Source organism: Gymnoscopelus microlampas, assembly GCF_963454915.1.
Source record: "Gymnoscopelus microlampas genome assembly, chromosome: 8".
In the NCBI taxonomy this organism is placed as follows: domain Eukaryota; kingdom Metazoa; phylum Chordata; class Actinopteri; order Myctophiformes; family Myctophidae; genus Gymnoscopelus; species Gymnoscopelus microlampas.
The window spans coordinates 42,896,547-42,915,452 of record NC_139945.1 but is presented as its reverse complement, the minus strand read 5'-3'; the positions used below and the strand labels follow the sequence as shown (position 1 = coordinate 42,915,452).

The window sequence follows — 18,906 nt, the reverse complement described above, 5'->3', positions numbered from 1 at the left end:
TCTAGATTCTTTTGAAAATAGCAGAAAGTGACGCGTTTAAACTGCTCGGCCTAGTCGCTTCTTCTCTACCTGGTTGCTTATTTCTCTCGCAAAATCTGGCAACGCCGATCCGTGGTTGTACAAATGTAGTTCCTGTTGCTGTGTGAGGGCGGTGCTCTGTTGTCATGGCGGTGTTTTAAACACTGTTGATTATTAGTACTTCATTAGCTTGGCAACAAAGTTACTTATTTTGATTATACATGGCCTTCAACCAGAAAGAAGGTATAAATTAAAGTTTAATACATAACGTGGCCGGTGAAGTGGACACTAGTGTCAACGGTGTGCTGCTGCCAGTGCTACCGTCTCAGCTAATGCTAACTTAACGTTAAGTAAAGGTAGCCTAAAGCTGGTGTTAGTAAAGGTGACATTTGTACTTTGAGATGACCTCAAACAAAATGATCGCGTAAATAATTAACTGATTAATAAGTTAATACAATAGCAGGTGTTTTGTTTGTCTTTGCCATGAAAACGACACAATTCCCCAAGAGGGAACCCACAAGGAACTTAGGAGAGCAAGAGACTGGATTATGTCAAACCAAGGTAAACAAAGAAGTGTAATAGTTTCCCAGATAAGTAATATTCCTTTGGGAATCAAGGTTAAGGTGGGGTTGTCACGATTACAAATTGAAGTTAATGATTAATTGTCACAAAAATTATTCCAACATAGAAACGATTATGACGATTGATTGAATACTTAACTATCAGTTTGCCAAAAAAAGCACCGGTGTTTCAATTTGTAACGGAAAGTACAGTTCTGGTAAGGTCTGCTAAGAGGATTCTAAACCCAAGAAAGCCTATGGCTTGTTTCCATTGGGGTCCTTTTTACTCAATTCATCGAATTATGCAAATTTAAAAATAATTACCTCACATAATAGCGATTAGACAACTCTGTAATAATTGTGACAGGCCTAGGTTAAGGTGCTATCAAGTATCATAAATGTGTTGTGGGGCGGGGGGGGGGTTTGAAAAAACAAAATCAAGACTGATCACAATGACCTCTCATACCTCTCACAAGACATCTGTCAATCCACAGTTGTTGTTTAATGAAACCATGCCCGCCAGTGCCTACGGTCGAGCCACTTATGTTGGCCCGCCAGCTCCCATTGTGATCGAGAAACTCTTACCACGGTCAGAGAATCAAGAGAACGTGGACAACAGCACCAGGAGCTCCATCAGTTTTTCGGCTCTTTCAGAGGAGCGTCTTCTGGCTGCAGTCAGGTTAGCTAAGCGAGATCTGAGGCGAAGACACCGCGAAGAGCTTCACATCAACTACCTTGTAAAATCTCATCAGGATGATTCGCTGCATAACACAAGTAATGTGGACCCTCAGCAGGTAACTGGGCTTCTACGATCCTATTTAAATGAAGAGTTAATAGTTTGTGTTTTCTTCTCACTTGGCATGACTCATTTGGCTTTGACTGTAACCACTTTGTCTTTTTTCTAGGCAGCAGTACCACCTATCAATGTGAAGTCCAAGGCCCACAGCTCAAAGGCCAAGGGGAGCCAAAGTGGAGCCAGCAGATCGTTGAACACTCCCCAGACGCCCCCAACCCGAGACCCTGGTCCGGGGGCATTGACCAAAGGTCAGGAGCCTCAACTTAGCAAGGAAATCCGTAAGCTTCAGAATCAACTGGGAGTCTACATCCAAAAAATAGAGCAACTGACTAACACAGGTAATACACATAAGCAACTTTTGTGTGTGTGTGTGTGTGTGTGTGTGTGTGTGTGTGTGTGTGTGTGTGTGTGTGTGTGTGTGTGTGTGTGTGTGTGTGTGTGTGTGTTTGTATGCGTGCGTGTGTATATATGCTGTTACCATTGTAATATCTATTCTTCCTTGGGTGTGCAGATAAAAACACAGCAGAAACACAGCAGTACAAGCACAGCCACAAAGTCAGATATTGGACAATCAACACACCATTCCCCTGTACAACATAAAAAACTGAATCATATTTGAGCTGGGGACCCCCCACCCTGACAAGCACTTGGAATGTAGGAGTTGAGGCGTTACATTTAGTTTGACACAGTTCCACAGATAAATATTGTGAATATAGCAGATCTACAATCTTGTAGATCGGCTAATTGTTGCCTATTTCTTATATTATTTGACATGTTTGACCAGTTTTTATAGTATAGTTTGTATAGTTTTTTTAAGGTATTAAAAATGTCTTAAAAGTCCTTAAATTGTCACTTCACTGTCAACTGGGGACCCCTGCAAAATCAGACCCACAGGTTGAGAACCACTGGCTTAGGTCATGATGAAAGCTCAAAGGGGAGCTGTTGGGGTTAAAGGACCACGTCACCCATTTTCAACTCTCTTCATATAATTGGTCTCCGAGGAGGGCTGTGGATAGCCTGGTAAACCCCCCTCCCTCTGGAAATCTCATTTGCTTTTGATTTCAGGAAGTAGTCTGGTCTACAAGCCTGTATGGACAATTTGGGAGCTGGGCTGGATTAGTACAGTTGACTGACAACCCCTTCAGCCAATCAGCAGTCCGGTCCCCTTTATGTAGGAAACATAACAATTTAGAAAACCATTATGTTTCCTAAATTGTATTGAATTTCATGATTTGAAAAATAAAGGGACAAACGATCAAGCTCTAAACATCAAGACTAGTTTTGTATAAATCTATTTGAATAGATCACTCCGACGTGCACAGTAATTAAATTAAAGTGACATCTCCGCGACGCTCAATATTGTGGACATGGATGCATCCATTTGCGTCTCCACATGTTCATAAATCAATTCAAACGAACAAAAGTAATCAAATAACTCCTCAGGATAGATCAATAAAGAATCCATAGTCCAGGAAATAATCTGACAGAAACTAATCCACTAATCTCACTGGTATAATGACTCATTGATAGATATTCCTGTGCGTATTCTCCAGTGATTGTGGCATGCAGTGATATATTCCACAAAAAGGCGTACGCCTAGCTAAATAGATCGCCCATAAATGATAAAATATGGTCTATCATAGTCCGACTTCAAAAATTATAATGGTCACATTTAATTGCATTTTTTTTTTCATTCAAAATATTTTTTTATAATGAAAATAGCTGATCTATATTAAGCTCACATGCTGTCATGATGAGGTTGTGCAGCCTATATATTTCCGTTATTTGATGTATAACTAGAAAAAGCGCTCCTCGGAGCACAGGTCTCCGCCAGGTCAGGTAGGTTAGTGTGGGCTAGCAATGTTCGGAATTTGCCAATTAGGCTGGAATGTGAAAAATCGGACGGATCGGACGAATCCGTCTTCATCACTTGACTAAAGAGAGAATAGATCTCGGCCATGCCTATCGCCCTGGCGGAGACAAGGAAGTATATTGGGCTGGACGGACGGACGAGGTGCAAAACGTATTTTCGGCCTGGTGGAGACAATGAAGTATATAGGGCTCAAGTAGTCCTTTAATGGAAATGTGTACCTACTGTATATGATGTTTTAATGCAGACCAATAAAACAGTAAGGCAACATAAGCACATAAGAATTGAATAAGTGTGGAAAAACTCATTGGTTTGTGATCAGATTGACTGCTTAATGAACAGTAAAGGCAACAGTATTAGTATTAGTAGTAGTTGGTTGTTAGCCTGGTCTGGACCAGGCTAACTTCACAGCTACATTTCCATGGTAACTAACTAATGTGGCATTGCTCATGAAACCGAGTCATGGATAAACATATCCTCAATTTACTCAAGCTTTTGGCAATTAATGTGTTTATTGTGTGTACTGTAAAGCGTCCTTGGGTTTCTGAAAGGCGCTATATAAATCCAAGTTATTATTATTATTATATCCAGGTTTACTGGCTAAATTAATCTGGGGAAATAACTCAGCTTTCATGAAACCGATTCTTGGCTAAACCAAGATAAATTCGTCCATGATAGCTGATCAATCCCGGCTTAATCCCCTATCTAGGTTTCGTGAAACAGGCCCCTGTCCTGGGGAGACATCACATTTCTCTTTTGGGTCTTGAGCTAAAAGGTTTGTGAACCACCGCACAGCTGTATGGCCGCCCCATTAGTTCCATTTCAAATTTAGCAGACACTCTTATCCAGTGTGTTTACAAGTAAGAGGTCAGAGTGACTGTTATGAACCCTACTAGTCAACAAACAACAGGTTTGTTCTGTGGTCACTCGCAACACGTACAGTAAAGTTAAGTTAACAGTTAAGTTAACCATGAAAAGATCAGTGTTGGCTGTTCAAGAATACACATAATTTCTGAAAAAAGGTTAAGACTGCAAGCCAGTCTTTCTCCCAAACTTAATACATTCTGGGGTGACTATTTTGCCATCCTGTCAACGGTTCTAGGATTTGATATACAGATAAGCCCTCTCATAGCAATATTTGGGGTCTCTCAAGTTCTCCCTCCCAGGCCAATTATACACAATTAGACATATTAGCCTTTACATCTCTCCTGGCAAGATGCCGTATTTTACTGCTATAGAAATCTTCCACGGCTTCATCCATTTTCTAAAGTGGCTAAGTGGCTTCAGTCTTTTCTTAAATTAGAAAAGATGTGATTTTCTGTTAAGGGCAGCCCTGCAACATTTCTACATAAATGTATTCCTTTTATTAATTATTTCAGTTCCTTACAAACTCAGCCCCCTACTGACCCCCCCCCCCCTTACACCGTCGTCTTCATTCTCCCTTCCTTTTTTCTTTTTTCTTTTTCCTTTTAATTAAACCTAATTAAACCTTATTCATTCTGTTTTGTTCAGTTTTGCTTCGATGATTTTCATAACAATGTTTATTTAAATCCTTATACCATGCAATAACTATAATGTCTAATACACCAAAATAACACACATGGTCGGATACTGCTAATTACTTTGCTCTCTTTGCTTATTTTGTTGCTGTTGTTTCTTTCCCGTTTTTTCTTTTATTTTCATGTATATACAGAGATAAAGGGGGGTGGGGAAGCATAACAAAGTTTTTTCTGCTTCTGTACCTACTGTATCTTCATGTAATTTTTCCCTGATAAAAATATGTATATATAAAAAAAGACTGCAAACCAGTCTCTCTTTCACCTCCTTTGAGTTGAATAGCCCAGTTGGGACAAAATTAAGACATTAGAAAGGATTGATAATTGAACCCGCAATTGCCATTTTGGCAGTACAGTACGTGACTCACCCAAGACATTCACTCATCAAGGGTAATACTTACCTACAGTACTAAGCTTTGTTTCCTGATCTGAAGCATTGCCCTTGATTATAAGGCACAGGCAATGTTTTTCTTAAGGCATGATTGAAACGGAAGTAATAATACTCTTTGACACATTTAGAACTAACTTGTGATTGGTTACCCAATCACATAGTTCTGTCACTTTCAAGGATATTATTTAGCTTATACAAGCTAATACAAGAGTCAAATTAGTCTTGTTTCTTTACATCTGGAGACTCACGTTCAGGACAGGCTGCAGACGCACCTCCTGCAGGACACTTGGCTCAGATCTTATTTGGCGTTAGGAACCCATTGCGACCGCATGCGCTTGCTGACGTCGACCCCAGGCAGGGTTCGAACCTTCCGCATGGAAGGCGTATGCTCTACCCGCTACACAAGGACGGCCCTAGTCAAATCATTAATAAGTATTGAAAACTTCAATGGACCCTGGCAACTTCCTGTAGTACACCAAACTCAAGCCTAGTCATTGTCATACAAACTACCATTGAAGAAAACATTTTGCATTATATTTCTATTGGACAAGTAGCCTTTCAGCCAACTATCCAGGGTGCTGGTCATGGTATGACATACTATACATGGTCTTTCTGCAAATGGATTAGTTTAAACCAAGCTAGTAATACATTTTACAACATTTATTAGAGGAGCACTGACACACAGCTATCGATAAAGAATGTGTACATTTTCATGTCACACTTTTTTAGTGGTAATCTACAGTTTCTTATAGCATAATGAATCACATGATTTGAATGACAGGGTTGATAATGGAGGAGGCTTTGGAACCTGATGAGCTACAAAGGAAGAAGATCCGTCAACAGGAACAGGCAGCCCGCTCAGCACGCATCCTCTATGTTCTCCAGCAACAGGTATCATAAAATCTGTGCCGTGGTTTTAAACGTGGTTTTTATTTTTCACTATACTGCAACTAGTATATTAAACTATGCTGCTGTTGCCTAGGTAAAAGAAATCCAAGAAGATTTAGACAAATTACGCTCACAAAAAATAGGAGACACCAAAAAGGTATGTTGTCGCCAATGTTATCGCCACCAAAAGTGCTTGCTTTAATATGTATGTAGTTAATTAAAGAATAATAATAATTATCGTCTGCTCTTCTGAACAGTCCCTGGCAATGGGCAGACTTGCAGCTGCCCACAGAGGAGCAGTGAGGGCAATACAGGTCTTCGTTAATCAGTTCCCAGAATCATCTGATGGAAAAGTGCCTGCTCATTACAAAGACCTGGGCCAGTTGATTCGCCAGCTGTGTCTGTGCTCGGCTAAGGTGGAAGTGGACCAGGGTTCAGCTGTACCTGAGAGTGCCCTGGACATCCTGCAGAAGCTGGAGGTCAGGAGCTTCAGCCTCTAGTCCACACCATAACTTATATTAACTCTATATTAACTGTAAGCCTGTGTTTATTATCCAATGTAACTTAGAGGAAATATGCAAATGGTAATGAATCATTTGGCTGTATAATTGATAATTATATTTTAGGATTCTTAGTTCTGTATACATGTAGTAATTAGGCCAGGTATTTAATTCTCTGCTCTTCTTCTTCGTCCATCTTCTTTTTCTTCTTCAAGACTCTAGATTCTGCCCTCAGTAAGAAGGAGCGACCTCAGCTGAAGCAAGCCCGTGCACGCAGCACCTCTCCTGCATGCAGGAAGTCTCCCCATCGTTGCGTTTCACATGCTCCGCATGCACCCAAGGGCCCCGGCCCCACCACCCGGTGTCTTGGTAGACCCCGTAAACCTGCAGGCCTCAAAAAGAGAGGTGAGAGATTAATTTGGCTTAATTAGTCACCATGGTTAAAAACATCTCATTACAGCCCTGTTTTAGGGTCATTTTCTGCAATTATTAATGTTTATATATTTCCATGTACTCTTAATGTCAATAATTGTAATCCAATTTCACACCTCATGACATGTGTATCAACATAATATTATTATATATATTATAATAAATGCGCAAATATTTCCCTGTAAAAATACCCTGTTAATAGTAGTGCACTTCTTGTTACTAAAGCATCTGAAAATACCATTCTTCAGAGTGACTGCTGCTTGTCTTTCCCTTCGTGGAGGACAACAGCTGTGGTCTTTTGAGTGATTACGTTTTGACCTCCTGCTGCACCTAAATTGCTCACCTTGCAAAACATTTATAAGGTAGCCATCAGCTGCCTTGTCACAGTGAGAGGAGAATTTGGACCAGGGCTTTGAATGCAGTGCCCCGGCTCCCAGCAGGTTATTTTATCATCGTTTGCCTCCTGCTGTCCTCTCCTGGGTAGAGAGACAGCCTTTGGGAGGAGACCGTAAGCACCACACGCCATGAGCTGTCCCAACAATCTAAATCACCCTGACAACTAATGCCCTCACACAACTTATCTAAGGAGAGCCAGTAGGGGTCTAGCATGTTGTTGGAATTGTTTTCCAGTCCATTTGTCTAGTTAGAGAACACCAGGTGTTGTACAGCAGTGGTTCGCAACCTGTGGGTCGGGACCCCCAGGGGGGTCCCCACATGATCTTTTTTTGGGGGGGGGGGCTAGATGATGTGTGACAATTTAAGGACTTTTAATACCTTTTTAACACAAGAAAAGAAAAAGACCATTACTGCACAAAGTAATCAACGAAACAAACACAGACTGGTCAGACATTGGGCAAATTGTCAAATAACATAAGAAATTGGCAAACATTTTGAAAATAGCCGATCTACAAGCTCACAAGCTTGTAGATCTGCCATTTTCACAATTTTTATCTGTGGAGCCGAGTCAACAAAATGTAATGCCTCAACTCCTACATTCCAAGTGCTTGTCAGAGTGGGGCGTCCCCAGTGCCAAAAACACAATTAAATCGTTAAAGGACAACTTTGTTTTTTTACAACCAAGGTTTATGTTTTAGATTGTAATTAAAGTAAATAAAAGATGAGTTTTTAATTTACTGCTTTCTATAGTTTTAGCAATTTTCGCGATCTTTTTTACAGTGGGCGGGGGCATTCTGTCCGGTGGCTAAATATGTCTTTTTTTACACAATAACCTGGCGATTTATTTTATTATTATTTACAGTAGCTCTTCTAGCCCCCAATAACTCACATCTGGCCATCAAAGACCACCGTACCTTTTTTATTGTGTAAAAAATACATATTTTGCCACCGGACAGAATGCCCCAGCCCACTGTAAAAAAAGATCGCAAAAATTGCTAAAACTATAGAAAGCAGTAAATGAAAAAAAAAATAACACTCATCTTTTATTTACTTTAATTACAAGCTAAAATATAAACCTTGGTTGTAAAAAAACAAAGTTGTCCTTTAATGGCAATTGTTTGTGTGACAATGACAAAACCCTACTACAGCAGCTATTCAATAGTGTCTGTTATGACTATGTTAAATCAGTCGACTAAGCAACTAAATCATTAAACGTTTTGTCAGCCGGTAGGAGAATGGCCTCACAGAACCCTGGAGCTTCTCACCGACCGTCGGATCGTGGCCAGGTGCTGAGGGCTGCGCTGCAGTGCCTAGTCCAGCAGGGGGAGCTGAGAGAAGAGGCTGAGCCAAATAACCCCTCCACAAAAGGAGGACCTTTAAACCCTGAAAGGAACCTGGTTGGTATTATCTTTAACCACTTGAACCCCAGCATAAAAGAGTGTACAGGCAGGTCCAGGCAGAAACCTTGTATCTCCATATTTCGAGGTTTTTTGTTTTTCCTTAAATTGAATGCCCTACTTTGTCGCACAAGAGTGACATGCAATAGTACCAAAATAGACGATTTATAAGCTCACAACGTGTCGCATCACGGCACGTTGTGAGCTTGTAGTTGTGCTATTTTCGCTATTTTCGATAAATGTTGAAGATAAAAGACTGTCGGTAGGTTTTATAGATTTTTAACCAATGACAAGTATTTACAAGCGCTTGTGACTAAATAATAGCTACATTTCATCTATTAGAACACAGGTTCTTTAATTTTCCTGAAAAATATGTTTTTTGACATACAAAGTTTCCACCCGACAGCCACAATATTTTATTTATACATTTTGTTTATATGTACACACATTGCAGATGCAAGATGCAGGGTTCCAACAGCCGACAGTCTCCTCCCGGCTCAGAGTGAACCAGCTCCCTCAAAAAGACTATTCTGTACCGTGGATCCCTACATCTCCTCATTCTCCTCCTCGCCCTCAACGGTGAGTCATCTCTATGTCGTAGTCACTCTTTGCCTCTCGATCGACCACAGATTTGAAGTTGAACAATAGTATTTTGAAAATGTTTTCTCCCCCGCCATTGCCACTGGTTGATGCCAAATGCATTCTGGGAAATGTGGCTGCCCCAAGTTCACACAAGCCTCATACTGATGATGTTTCTGAAGTTTACGAGCACACAAATGGAGTACAAGTACAGTTTTTGAGAAAAATCTCTCTCTCTCTGTGTCATCCCTGTATGGCGGATTTGGTTCCCACAAAAACAGACAGGTAAAAACATAACTGGTATATCCTAATCAGAAACCATGGATTAGCAGTTCAAGAAGATTGAGACACAGTAGTCAGGGAATATTATCAGAAAAATGAAAATACATTTCTTCACCAATGTGTTTGTAAAGGTGTCTAGTAACACATCTCACAAAGATTGAAATTCAATTTCCCTAGGGGAATCTGTGACGGCTGCTGAAAGTTGGGGTACCCTTAAACTTATGCGGGAACAAATACATATTTTTAATTCGGCTGTAAGTAGCATGTGAGGGGTCAAACTAGTTTTTTTTCATGATTCTGAATCCATTGCAAGCATTTGTTTTGCACCACAACCACTCCTTGGCAGAAAATCATTCAAGCCCACCTTTTCAGCTCATTACATAGGCTGTGATTTTTTTTTACCAGCTTACAAAGCACTCTGGTCTTAGAAGAGACTGACCACTAGTCATTCTCGACATATTCTCGACATGTTTTCGATCATTGGCTGTCCTTTAAGCCAATGGGGATACTTTCCCATACTCTGAACGGCGGTCTCGTCCTCCCAAGCTATGGCTACTATGGCTACTAGGCACGCTTCTATGGCTACTAGACACGCCTGCTGTCGGTTCAAATCATCGTAACACAGATTAATCACAGACGAGCATACTGAAATACTCTGAAAATAGCCGATCACAATCATTGTGTGCTTGTAGATCGGCTATCTACTCCCCCCGCCCCAACAGACTAATCACAGACGAGCAGTGGTGGAAAAAGACAAAGTACTCAATTGTTTTTATTAGGCAGTGTTTTGGCACGATATTTGTCATTTCATTTAGCAAAATAAATGTATCCTAATGGTCTGCCTCCTCGAGAATTAAACTCAAATAGCCAAATTAAATGTAAAGCGCAATAAAAGCGTGTGCGGAATGTTAATCAATTTGGGCCATTCTATTAATGATTGATGATTGATGATGATGATGATGAAGGCTCTTGTTGCGCTTATTTCCTACAAGTCTAGGTTACAAAACCCGGTATGTAGGCTACTGAATGGAGCGGAGGAGAGCATTGCTTTCCTAGTTGTCTGTTTATCAGCTACTGTACGTTTGATGATAGCTGTATATATATATATTTTATATAAAAAACGAAACTGAAACTAAAGCTTAGTTTCTGCAAATCCTCGCTGTGCATTCGCTCGCTGTGAATTTGCGAGCTTGATGACGCAGGAACGCGCGTCCCCCCGGTCTCACAAGATCCAGCACTTGATTCTTAACTTTTGCTGTTAAGTCTGGATATTAAGACTTGTCTCAGCTTATGGTTATATCACCAGTCAATCAATGCGATTTGAAATGTGAGTTCCCTCGTGACCCAACACACGTTACAAGTCCCTTTAGTTACAGGCAGTGATGGAAAAAGTACTTGTACTTAAGTACACTACTTGAGTACATGTACTTAGTTACTTTCCACCACTGGTTACAGGGTAGGGCTGCCCGGGCGAGTGATTTATCCCGCAGTGGCAGGATTTATTATTTGTGCGAATATAGAAAAGTTAACCTGAGTGTGTTTCGCTGCAAACTGACTAACTGAGGAAGGCTTGATCTGCTGCCTTCAACTTCACTCCATCTCCTAGCCTGTGGCTGTGATCTTAGCTTTTAGTCCTAAAAGAACAGTGGTGGAAATTAACTAAGTACATTTACTCAAGTACTGTGTCAATACAGTACTCAAGTACCGTGTCGCCATGCGATGGGTTGTGAGCTTGTAGATCTGCTATTTTCAAAAGATTTTAATACATTTTATACATAATAAGATACCATGTGAAATGGGACATACTTTAAGTACATTTTGATACCAATGCTTTTGTACTTTTACTCAAGTACATTTTGCATTCCGGACTTTTACTCATCTCGGTTTATTCATTGACAACGTTGAGTCACGTTACTATAGTAACCCGACACTGCACGTGTTACAGCCGAATGTATACTCCGTTGTACACCGAAAATAGCAGATCTACAAGCTCACAATGCCCTAATGACCAAGTAGTATGTGGCAGGGTTTACATGGTATATCAGACTTCAAAGGGAGACCCAGCTGCGCAGCTAACATAGCTGCCTCCCTACCGGACAAGCTGAATAGTTTTTACGCTTGTTTCGAGGTTATTAACATCAACCTCTCAGAAAGAGCCCCCAACACGAGACCAACGTGTGCACTGTGCAGGTCGTTTAAGCGCATCAACACCCGCAAGGCAGCTGGGCCAGATGGCATTCCATGGCAAGTGAACCGAGCATTCGTGCTGCAGGTACTGTAGCTTGTGTCTTCATGGATATGTTCAAAATCTCTGAAAGTTACTCTCAAAGTATTTAGTCACATTTTGCTGCAAGATATCCATCATTGTTTTGGTGCCAAGAAAAGGTAACATGCTTAAAGGTAGGGTAAGTGATTTGCTTTGGTTAAAATAAGTGTTAAATAGCTCTATATTCTGATAGTACTCATTGCTATAGAGTGTTTGTTCAGTATTAGGAGTCTCCTTGTCTCTCCACCTCTTTATTAAACAGAAAATGCATTTTCGTCTCAGTTTCAGTTTCATTTCCAATTTTATCCAACCAGGACAGAGAACTCAATCAGGATACAGATTAAACAAGTGGAATTTGAAGTGATTACACTAAGAAATGAGCAGACAACGTTAGAACTGGAACACTGTACAAATGAAGCTTAAAAATGGGTACTTTCTCCTGATTGGCTGAGATTTTGACACCTACCGAAAATTGTATTTTCTGTTTATTAAAGAGCTGGAGAGACAGGGAGACATCTGTTACTGAAAAAACACTCTATAGCGATGATTACTATCAGAATATAGTATTTTAACCTTTTAACAAAATACTTTTTGTTTTAACCAAAAAATATCACTTACCCTACCTTTAAATGATTGGTGTCCTGTTGCCCTTACTCCGATAGTGTGCAAAGGCCTTGAGAACCATATTATGGAGCTAATCTGTAGCATATTACCACACACCGTGGACCCACACTAATTTTATTACCAGCTAAACAGATCCACGGATGATGCCATAGCCACAACACTCCACACCACCCTCACCCATCTGGATAAGAGGAACTCCTGCAGTATGTGAGAAAGCTGTTTGTAGACTACAGCTCCGCATTCAACACCATAGTCCCCTCCAGACTCGACATGAAGCCCAGGGACATCAGCCTCAAATCAAGCCTGTGCAATATGATATTCTGAAATGAATGGACTCGACGCTAGGTGGTGAAGATGGACTTCAACACCTCTGACCCACTGACCCTCAACAGCCTGACACAGTGGTTCACAGTGGTTCCAGCAAATCAACCTCTCTCTCAACATCGACACGACTGTTTGTGGACTACAGGAAGGTAGAACCCACATCAACGGGTCTGCTAGTATGGAGAGAATCAGCAGCTTCAAGTTCCTCTGCGTCCACATCACAGAGGACCTGTCCTGGGATGAACACACTGTTCATTTGGTGAAAAAGTCACAGCAACTCCTCTTTCACCTCAGTGGATGTGAGCTTCCCTCCATACAGGATGTATTCACCAGGCTCCGGGACAGCTACTTTCCACCGGGCAACTAGGCTTATGAATAATAGACACTTGAGGCTTGGTGCTTGTCTATCTGCCTACCACACAGAGACACACACACACACACACACACACAGAAAGCGAGAGAGAGGCAGCTGTGCGCACACAAATGAGAAAACAACTGCACACACATTATGCATAATGCACATTTTTTAAGGCAGGGTAGGACCCACACAGTCCCAGCAACCTACACAGTACACAGAAACTTACACCCACCACATACGACTATATAATTTAAACACAGCCCACACACAGGCACCCAACACTTGATTATGCACACAAACATATACTGTATACATGCACACACGTAAATGTATGCACGCACACATATATAGGCTATATAATATTTAGAATAGTAGAACCGATGCACACAGCACCTAACAAAGGCACATCACAGTGAGCTATGATTATTGCATATATTGTATTTCTATTTTGTTACTTTTTTGTTACTCCTTTTTAATTTGTCTTGTTGCTACAATGTCGAGATGCCGAAACCCAATAATCTTACTCTTGTTTACCTGTGTAGAGGATGTAGCCTATATATCTTCTGTATAGCTTGAATCCTCTCTTTGTCCTTTGAGCTCACCTGATTCCTCCTTTCTCTCAGGGTTCCCAGCATGTGTCAGTACTGTAAGAGTGTCTCATTCTCTATTTCTTGTGATGATTTTCTTCAGATCCCCTCAAAGGAGTAGACCAGAGCCTCGGTGTCTTTTCTCTCCCCACAAACCCTCCACAAGCCCCACAAAGCAGAAGGTGACCATGGAGTTAGGTGACCACGGCTTGAGCTCAGACAAGAAGAAACAAGCCCAGAATGAAGCTTTAAGGTTGGGCCCACTTACAGTCCCCAAGATGGTTTTAACCACAAACGAAATAGCCTAAAATGAGTAATTGTACATGTCATCATGAAGTGTTTTCTAGGTGCCTTAGCATGTTGTGGCTTATAGGCTCTCTACTGGCATGGGTTAGTAAATGGATGAGCCTGAGGCAGCATGCTGGCAAGAGGAATATATTCAAAGTAGTCATTTGAAACACTTTCAATGTGCACTTGCAGGGAGCCACAGGCAATAGTATTTTTTCAATTCAAAGCTAATTCTTTCCAATTAATTAAATTTAAGTCTCAGCTAAGATTGGGGACATTCTTCATTATTCTTTGTGATCGATAATAGGCCTTCACACAAAGCCCCTGTTGATTAATTGCTCCATGTATTTATCTGTTTAATCAAATCTTTATTACCATAATCATGCTCATTTATTAATCAGTGACCTGCTGCCTGATTTTCAGAGATGAGGAGAAGTTATTTATGTGAAGTGAATAACTAATTAGCTTGCCGCTTTGTGTTTTGCGGTGATTAATGGCACTGTGCAGGCAAGCCTGGCTGGAAAAGACGACCATACAGCGGCTGAGAGAGCTCAACCAGCTGAGTAAAGAAGAGGCAGAACGCATTCAGAGATTAAGGTAGTCAATATTGTACCCAAGATGGATTTGGAAGATGTTGTTACAATACAATGTTGTATTGCTTGTAAGACACATTGATTAACTCTTTTCCTGCCATTGACGAGATTTCTCCTTTTTCTCTGCATGGCTCAGCCAGCCATCGACGAGAAAAACGAGATTTTTGAAGATTTTTGCTTTTTTAATTTTTCGTTTATCACAAAGGAAGCAGGAGATAACGCGATGTGAAGATTTTCTGCTCCATTCACTTCAATGTTAAAAAATAAACGGAGACAAAATTCACATTTTACCTATTTTTGCAATGTATTTTCTCTGGCAGGGAAGGGGGTAGATTGTGTATATACTCTGGCAGTTAAAGAGTTGATCTGTATCAACCTAAAATATGATAAGCATTATTTTACTTAATTATATATTATATCTAACTATATAAATGGCGACCGACTTCCGCACCCTCGGTGGCGACACCCCACAGCTCTGTTATCGAATAAACAACGCACCGCCAGACCACATGTCGCCAACTGACTCGCCACGGCGGCCGCGCTGAATTTACGCCTCGCGTAGGGGACATCTCACTGCTCACTACACCTTTTCCACCGCGCAACATAATTAATTCTACTCACCAAATGTCGGACAAAACGGAAGGGGAGGCAGCTTCGTACCGTTTACCGTGCGCACGACCTCATCACCACAACAGCAGGCAGCCGCTGCGGGGGTTTTTTCCTTTTTTTCCAAACTTTTTTTTTGGTCACCATTTTCTCCAGGCACCATTTCTGGTGTAACGTGCGGCAGCATGCGCTGGGTTGCCAGGTTTGCACAGCCAGCGCCAGAAACAAGCAACCACCTTCATGAAAAAAAAAAAAACACCGAAATGGTCCGCAATGTTCCAGGGGTGTCCCCGCGCGTCCCAACACTCCACAGGGGGTCAGTGGACCATCAGGGGGTCCGCGGACCCCCTGTGGACCCCCTCAAACATAACAAATATTATTTCTTCAAATTTTTTCCTTTTTCAAAAAAACTTTTCCACAGTTTTACTCCGGCGATTTGGGTCCCCCAATATACACACGGCCACGCTGGGCCCCGTGCGCGGCTGGGGTTGAGGGGGGCGTAGCCCCCCGAAACTCTAGTATTATATATATAAGTTCATTATATACCTTTTGAAACATTTCACAGCCTCTATAAGATCATGATCCTGGCCAAAAGTATTGGTACACAAATTTAAACTAGAAAAATGTGCTCCTCGGAGCATATGTCTCTGCCAGGCCAGGTAGTAGCAGTCAATCTTAGCCAATCAGGATGGAATATGAAAAATCGGACAGATCCGTCTTAATCACTTGACTATTATATAATGTTATTGTCTTGCAAAAATCGGCCTCCTGGTGGAGCTATCATAGTTTAATGTGGATAAAGGTGGTATTTCTTCCTCGGCCTAGTGGGAATGTGCGTGCAAAGTTTCACAGCAATCGGACGCTGTGTTCATGATTTGAGGCATTTTGTTCAAAACAAGCCACTCCTGCAAACTTTGGAAGCCAATCTCAGTCAATCAGGATAGAATATGAAAGATTTGACAGATCCGTTGTGTACTGATTTGCATGATGTTTGGACAAAATCTGTCGGAGTAATACATTGCAAAAAAAATCGGCCTCCTGGTGGCGCTGTAACAGGCCGATGTGAATTGATTGGTGCAGAGGTTCTACTCTGGCCTCTAGGGAGTGTGTGTGTTCAGTTTCATATCAATCGGGCCAACGGTGTCGTTGTCTCGACCACGACAAAAATGACCAACAGATGTTTTGTCAGGAAAGTACCTGGCTTAAGCGCTTTGAACAACTCAGTTTAGATGTAATTTGAGGTCATAAATAGGCATTTTTGTACAACTATTTCCCCAAAATGATATTGCAGTATTTCACAGCTATTATCAGCAAAGGTTGTTTCGATAACAGTGCATGATTTGTAAAGTGACATCTCATTTGAAGCCATCTGTCATAAATCCTCTCTCATGAATTCCTCCATGTTGTTTCTCATATCTGTGTTACAGGTTTGAAGTGGGTTCCCCAACTCAGTGGGCTGAGAGAGCTGAGCAGAAGGCCAGAGAGAGAATTCAGCCCCTGCTGGATCAGGCACAGGTGGATAGAATAGCTCTGCATCCTTGTCATGCATCCTTGTTTCCTGCCCTTTCACTTACATGCTGTAAGCTAACTTTTTCTCCCTCTTCCAAAAAATCTATACATCTAATTATTGAAAATGCCATAGGTCAGGTATTTACCCTCATATTTGTGCCACAGCTCTCTTTCTCCACAATGCCTCGCTCTGGCTTGGCTGGGCGCTCCATTGAACATATTTGGCTGTTTCCGTCGGCTCAGAATCAGCTTTATTGTCACAAGAAGAAGAACATATAAATGAGACAACCTGGTGTTAAACGTAAATCAAAGGAAACAAACAAATTATCTACATATTTTCACATAATAGTACCTTAGGTAAGATATAAGCTGGTAGGGGTTTGTGTTCTTTGCTGGCCACTCCTACAGGTTGGCCAGGGCATGTTCAGCAGGGAGCGGCACTAGGAGGGATGCCATTTACTTGAAACTGTTTGTCTTTCTGTACTGCAGCAGGTTGGAGAGTCCAGAAATGAGAATGGACCATCACTACGACACAGACTGTCTGAGCAGGCTGCTGAGAGGGTGAGCAACGCTAACCCTGTTTTCAATTCCACTCGCTGGACTGAGCATCCCCCATTGTCCCAACTCTTGAATAAATCATGAGTTAGGAATCTGTGCTCATGCTGAAACAACATATTAACCCATTAAGACCTGTAACACATATGTGTCATTTTTTGATTTGAGCTAAAAAGCATTATTTTACACTTGGGTGAGCTTGTAGATCTGATATTTTATTTTTATTGTGAAAATGTGTCCAAATCTTTGAATATATATTGTTTTAAAGCGAACATTTTTACTCAAATATTTGCTTCTGGGGCGTCCCTGGAACAAAATATTTTGAGATGGGGGTCGGTGGCCAAATTTTTGGGGTCCTTGACATGAAAACGTTTGAGCACCGCTGATATAGAAACATATGTTTTTCACAATACTGTTGGGATTTAGAAGACATTTGTAGAATCGGCTTCAGGTCTTAATGGGTTAAGACTGTATATTTTATATATTCTTTCTTCATTGTGTGTGTGTGTGTGTGTGTGTGTGTGTGTGTGTGTGTGTGTGTGTGTGTGTGTGTGTGTGTGTGTGTGTGTGTGTGTGTGTGTGTGTGTGTGTGTGTGTGTGTGTGTCCACAGGCGGCAGAGAGTGCCGAGCAGCTGAGCGAGGCTCTTCTGGAAGACCTGTTGGATGATGCTGCGCGTGCAGCGTGGTCGGTCGACAAGGACAGGCGGTTGGAGGGTGCGGCCCGGTGTGGGCTTCAAGCCCCCACGCTGGAGAGCATGCTGCTGCGCATGGAGGAGATGCAGGTAAGGGGCGGGCTGCTGCTGTGTGGAAAAAAGGCCACTGCTGATAGATCACAGCATGTCCAGAAAGGCCAGAGTTGCTCAGTTTGTTCATAATGAGATGTTTTTGACAGCTTTGGTCTGGCTTCACGCCAGGAGACAAACTGCAGCTGCGGTGTCGCTGCACTCATGATGAAGCTCTATGTTGTATTTATTTATTTATTTGTTTGTTCCAATTCCAATGCATGTCTGAGCAGAGGGACCAGGAGGACGTGAGAAGACGCTTTGTGTCTATAAGCTACGCAGACCCTCTTGACTGGGACAAAGCTCAGTCAGCAGGTAAGAATATGAACCCCATGGTTTGGTTTATCCACTTTAATCAACATGCCTTCTTCTCCCTTCTACTATGGTAATGGGGTTTGACTTTGACTTTGACTTCAATGTCCCTCGTATTTCCAGTAGGTGGAGACATTGTGACATGAATGGATGACTGATTTCTTCATCTTGTTTCTATGCTCATCCTCTTTCTTTTCTGGCACTCTGCACCCTGCCCCTCCCCTCCACTGCCTCTTCTATTTCTTCCTCCTCTCTTTGTCCTTCCCAGGACCCCGGTGGTGTGCTCCAGGCTCCAGGCTAAGCTCCCCTCAGCCAATCAAGCTAACCAGGCCGGTTCTGAGGCACACGTCCACTGCCGACATTGTCATGGAGAAACCTGTTGACATGGGGTGGGTCCTTCTCTTTTTTTATTATTGTCTCCGCCAGGCCGAAGGCAT

The 18,906-nt window shown here is 41.8% G+C and overlaps 1 protein-coding gene across 1 annotated transcript in view; it reads left to right on the top strand.

Annotated features, from left to right (window-relative positions):
* The first annotated feature begins 152 nt into the window (after nt 1–152).
* Nucleotides 153–18,906, top strand: part of kiaa0753 (KIAA0753 ortholog) — a 37,307-nt gene continuing 18,553 nt past the window's right edge. The window contains exons 1-16 of the mRNA XM_084063931.1: nt 153–579; nt 1,073–1,372; nt 1,484–1,712; nt 5,973–6,082; nt 6,174–6,236; nt 6,337–6,558; nt 6,795–6,984; nt 8,632–8,804; nt 9,259–9,383; nt 13,928–14,077; nt 14,620–14,709; nt 16,739–16,826; nt 17,310–17,381; nt 17,987–18,157; nt 18,391–18,472; nt 18,738–18,858. Of these exons, the coding sequence (XP_083920057.1) occupies nt 502–579; nt 1,073–1,372; nt 1,484–1,712; nt 5,973–6,082; nt 6,174–6,236; nt 6,337–6,558; nt 6,795–6,984; nt 8,632–8,804; nt 9,259–9,383; nt 13,928–14,077; nt 14,620–14,709; nt 16,739–16,826; nt 17,310–17,381; nt 17,987–18,157; nt 18,391–18,472; nt 18,738–18,858 (2,264 nt within the window). The 5' untranslated portion in view covers nt 153–501. The remainder of the gene's footprint in view (nt 580–1,072; nt 1,373–1,483; nt 1,713–5,972; nt 6,083–6,173; nt 6,237–6,336; nt 6,559–6,794; nt 6,985–8,631; nt 8,805–9,258; nt 9,384–13,927; nt 14,078–14,619; nt 14,710–16,738; nt 16,827–17,309; nt 17,382–17,986; nt 18,158–18,390; nt 18,473–18,737; nt 18,859–18,906) is intronic.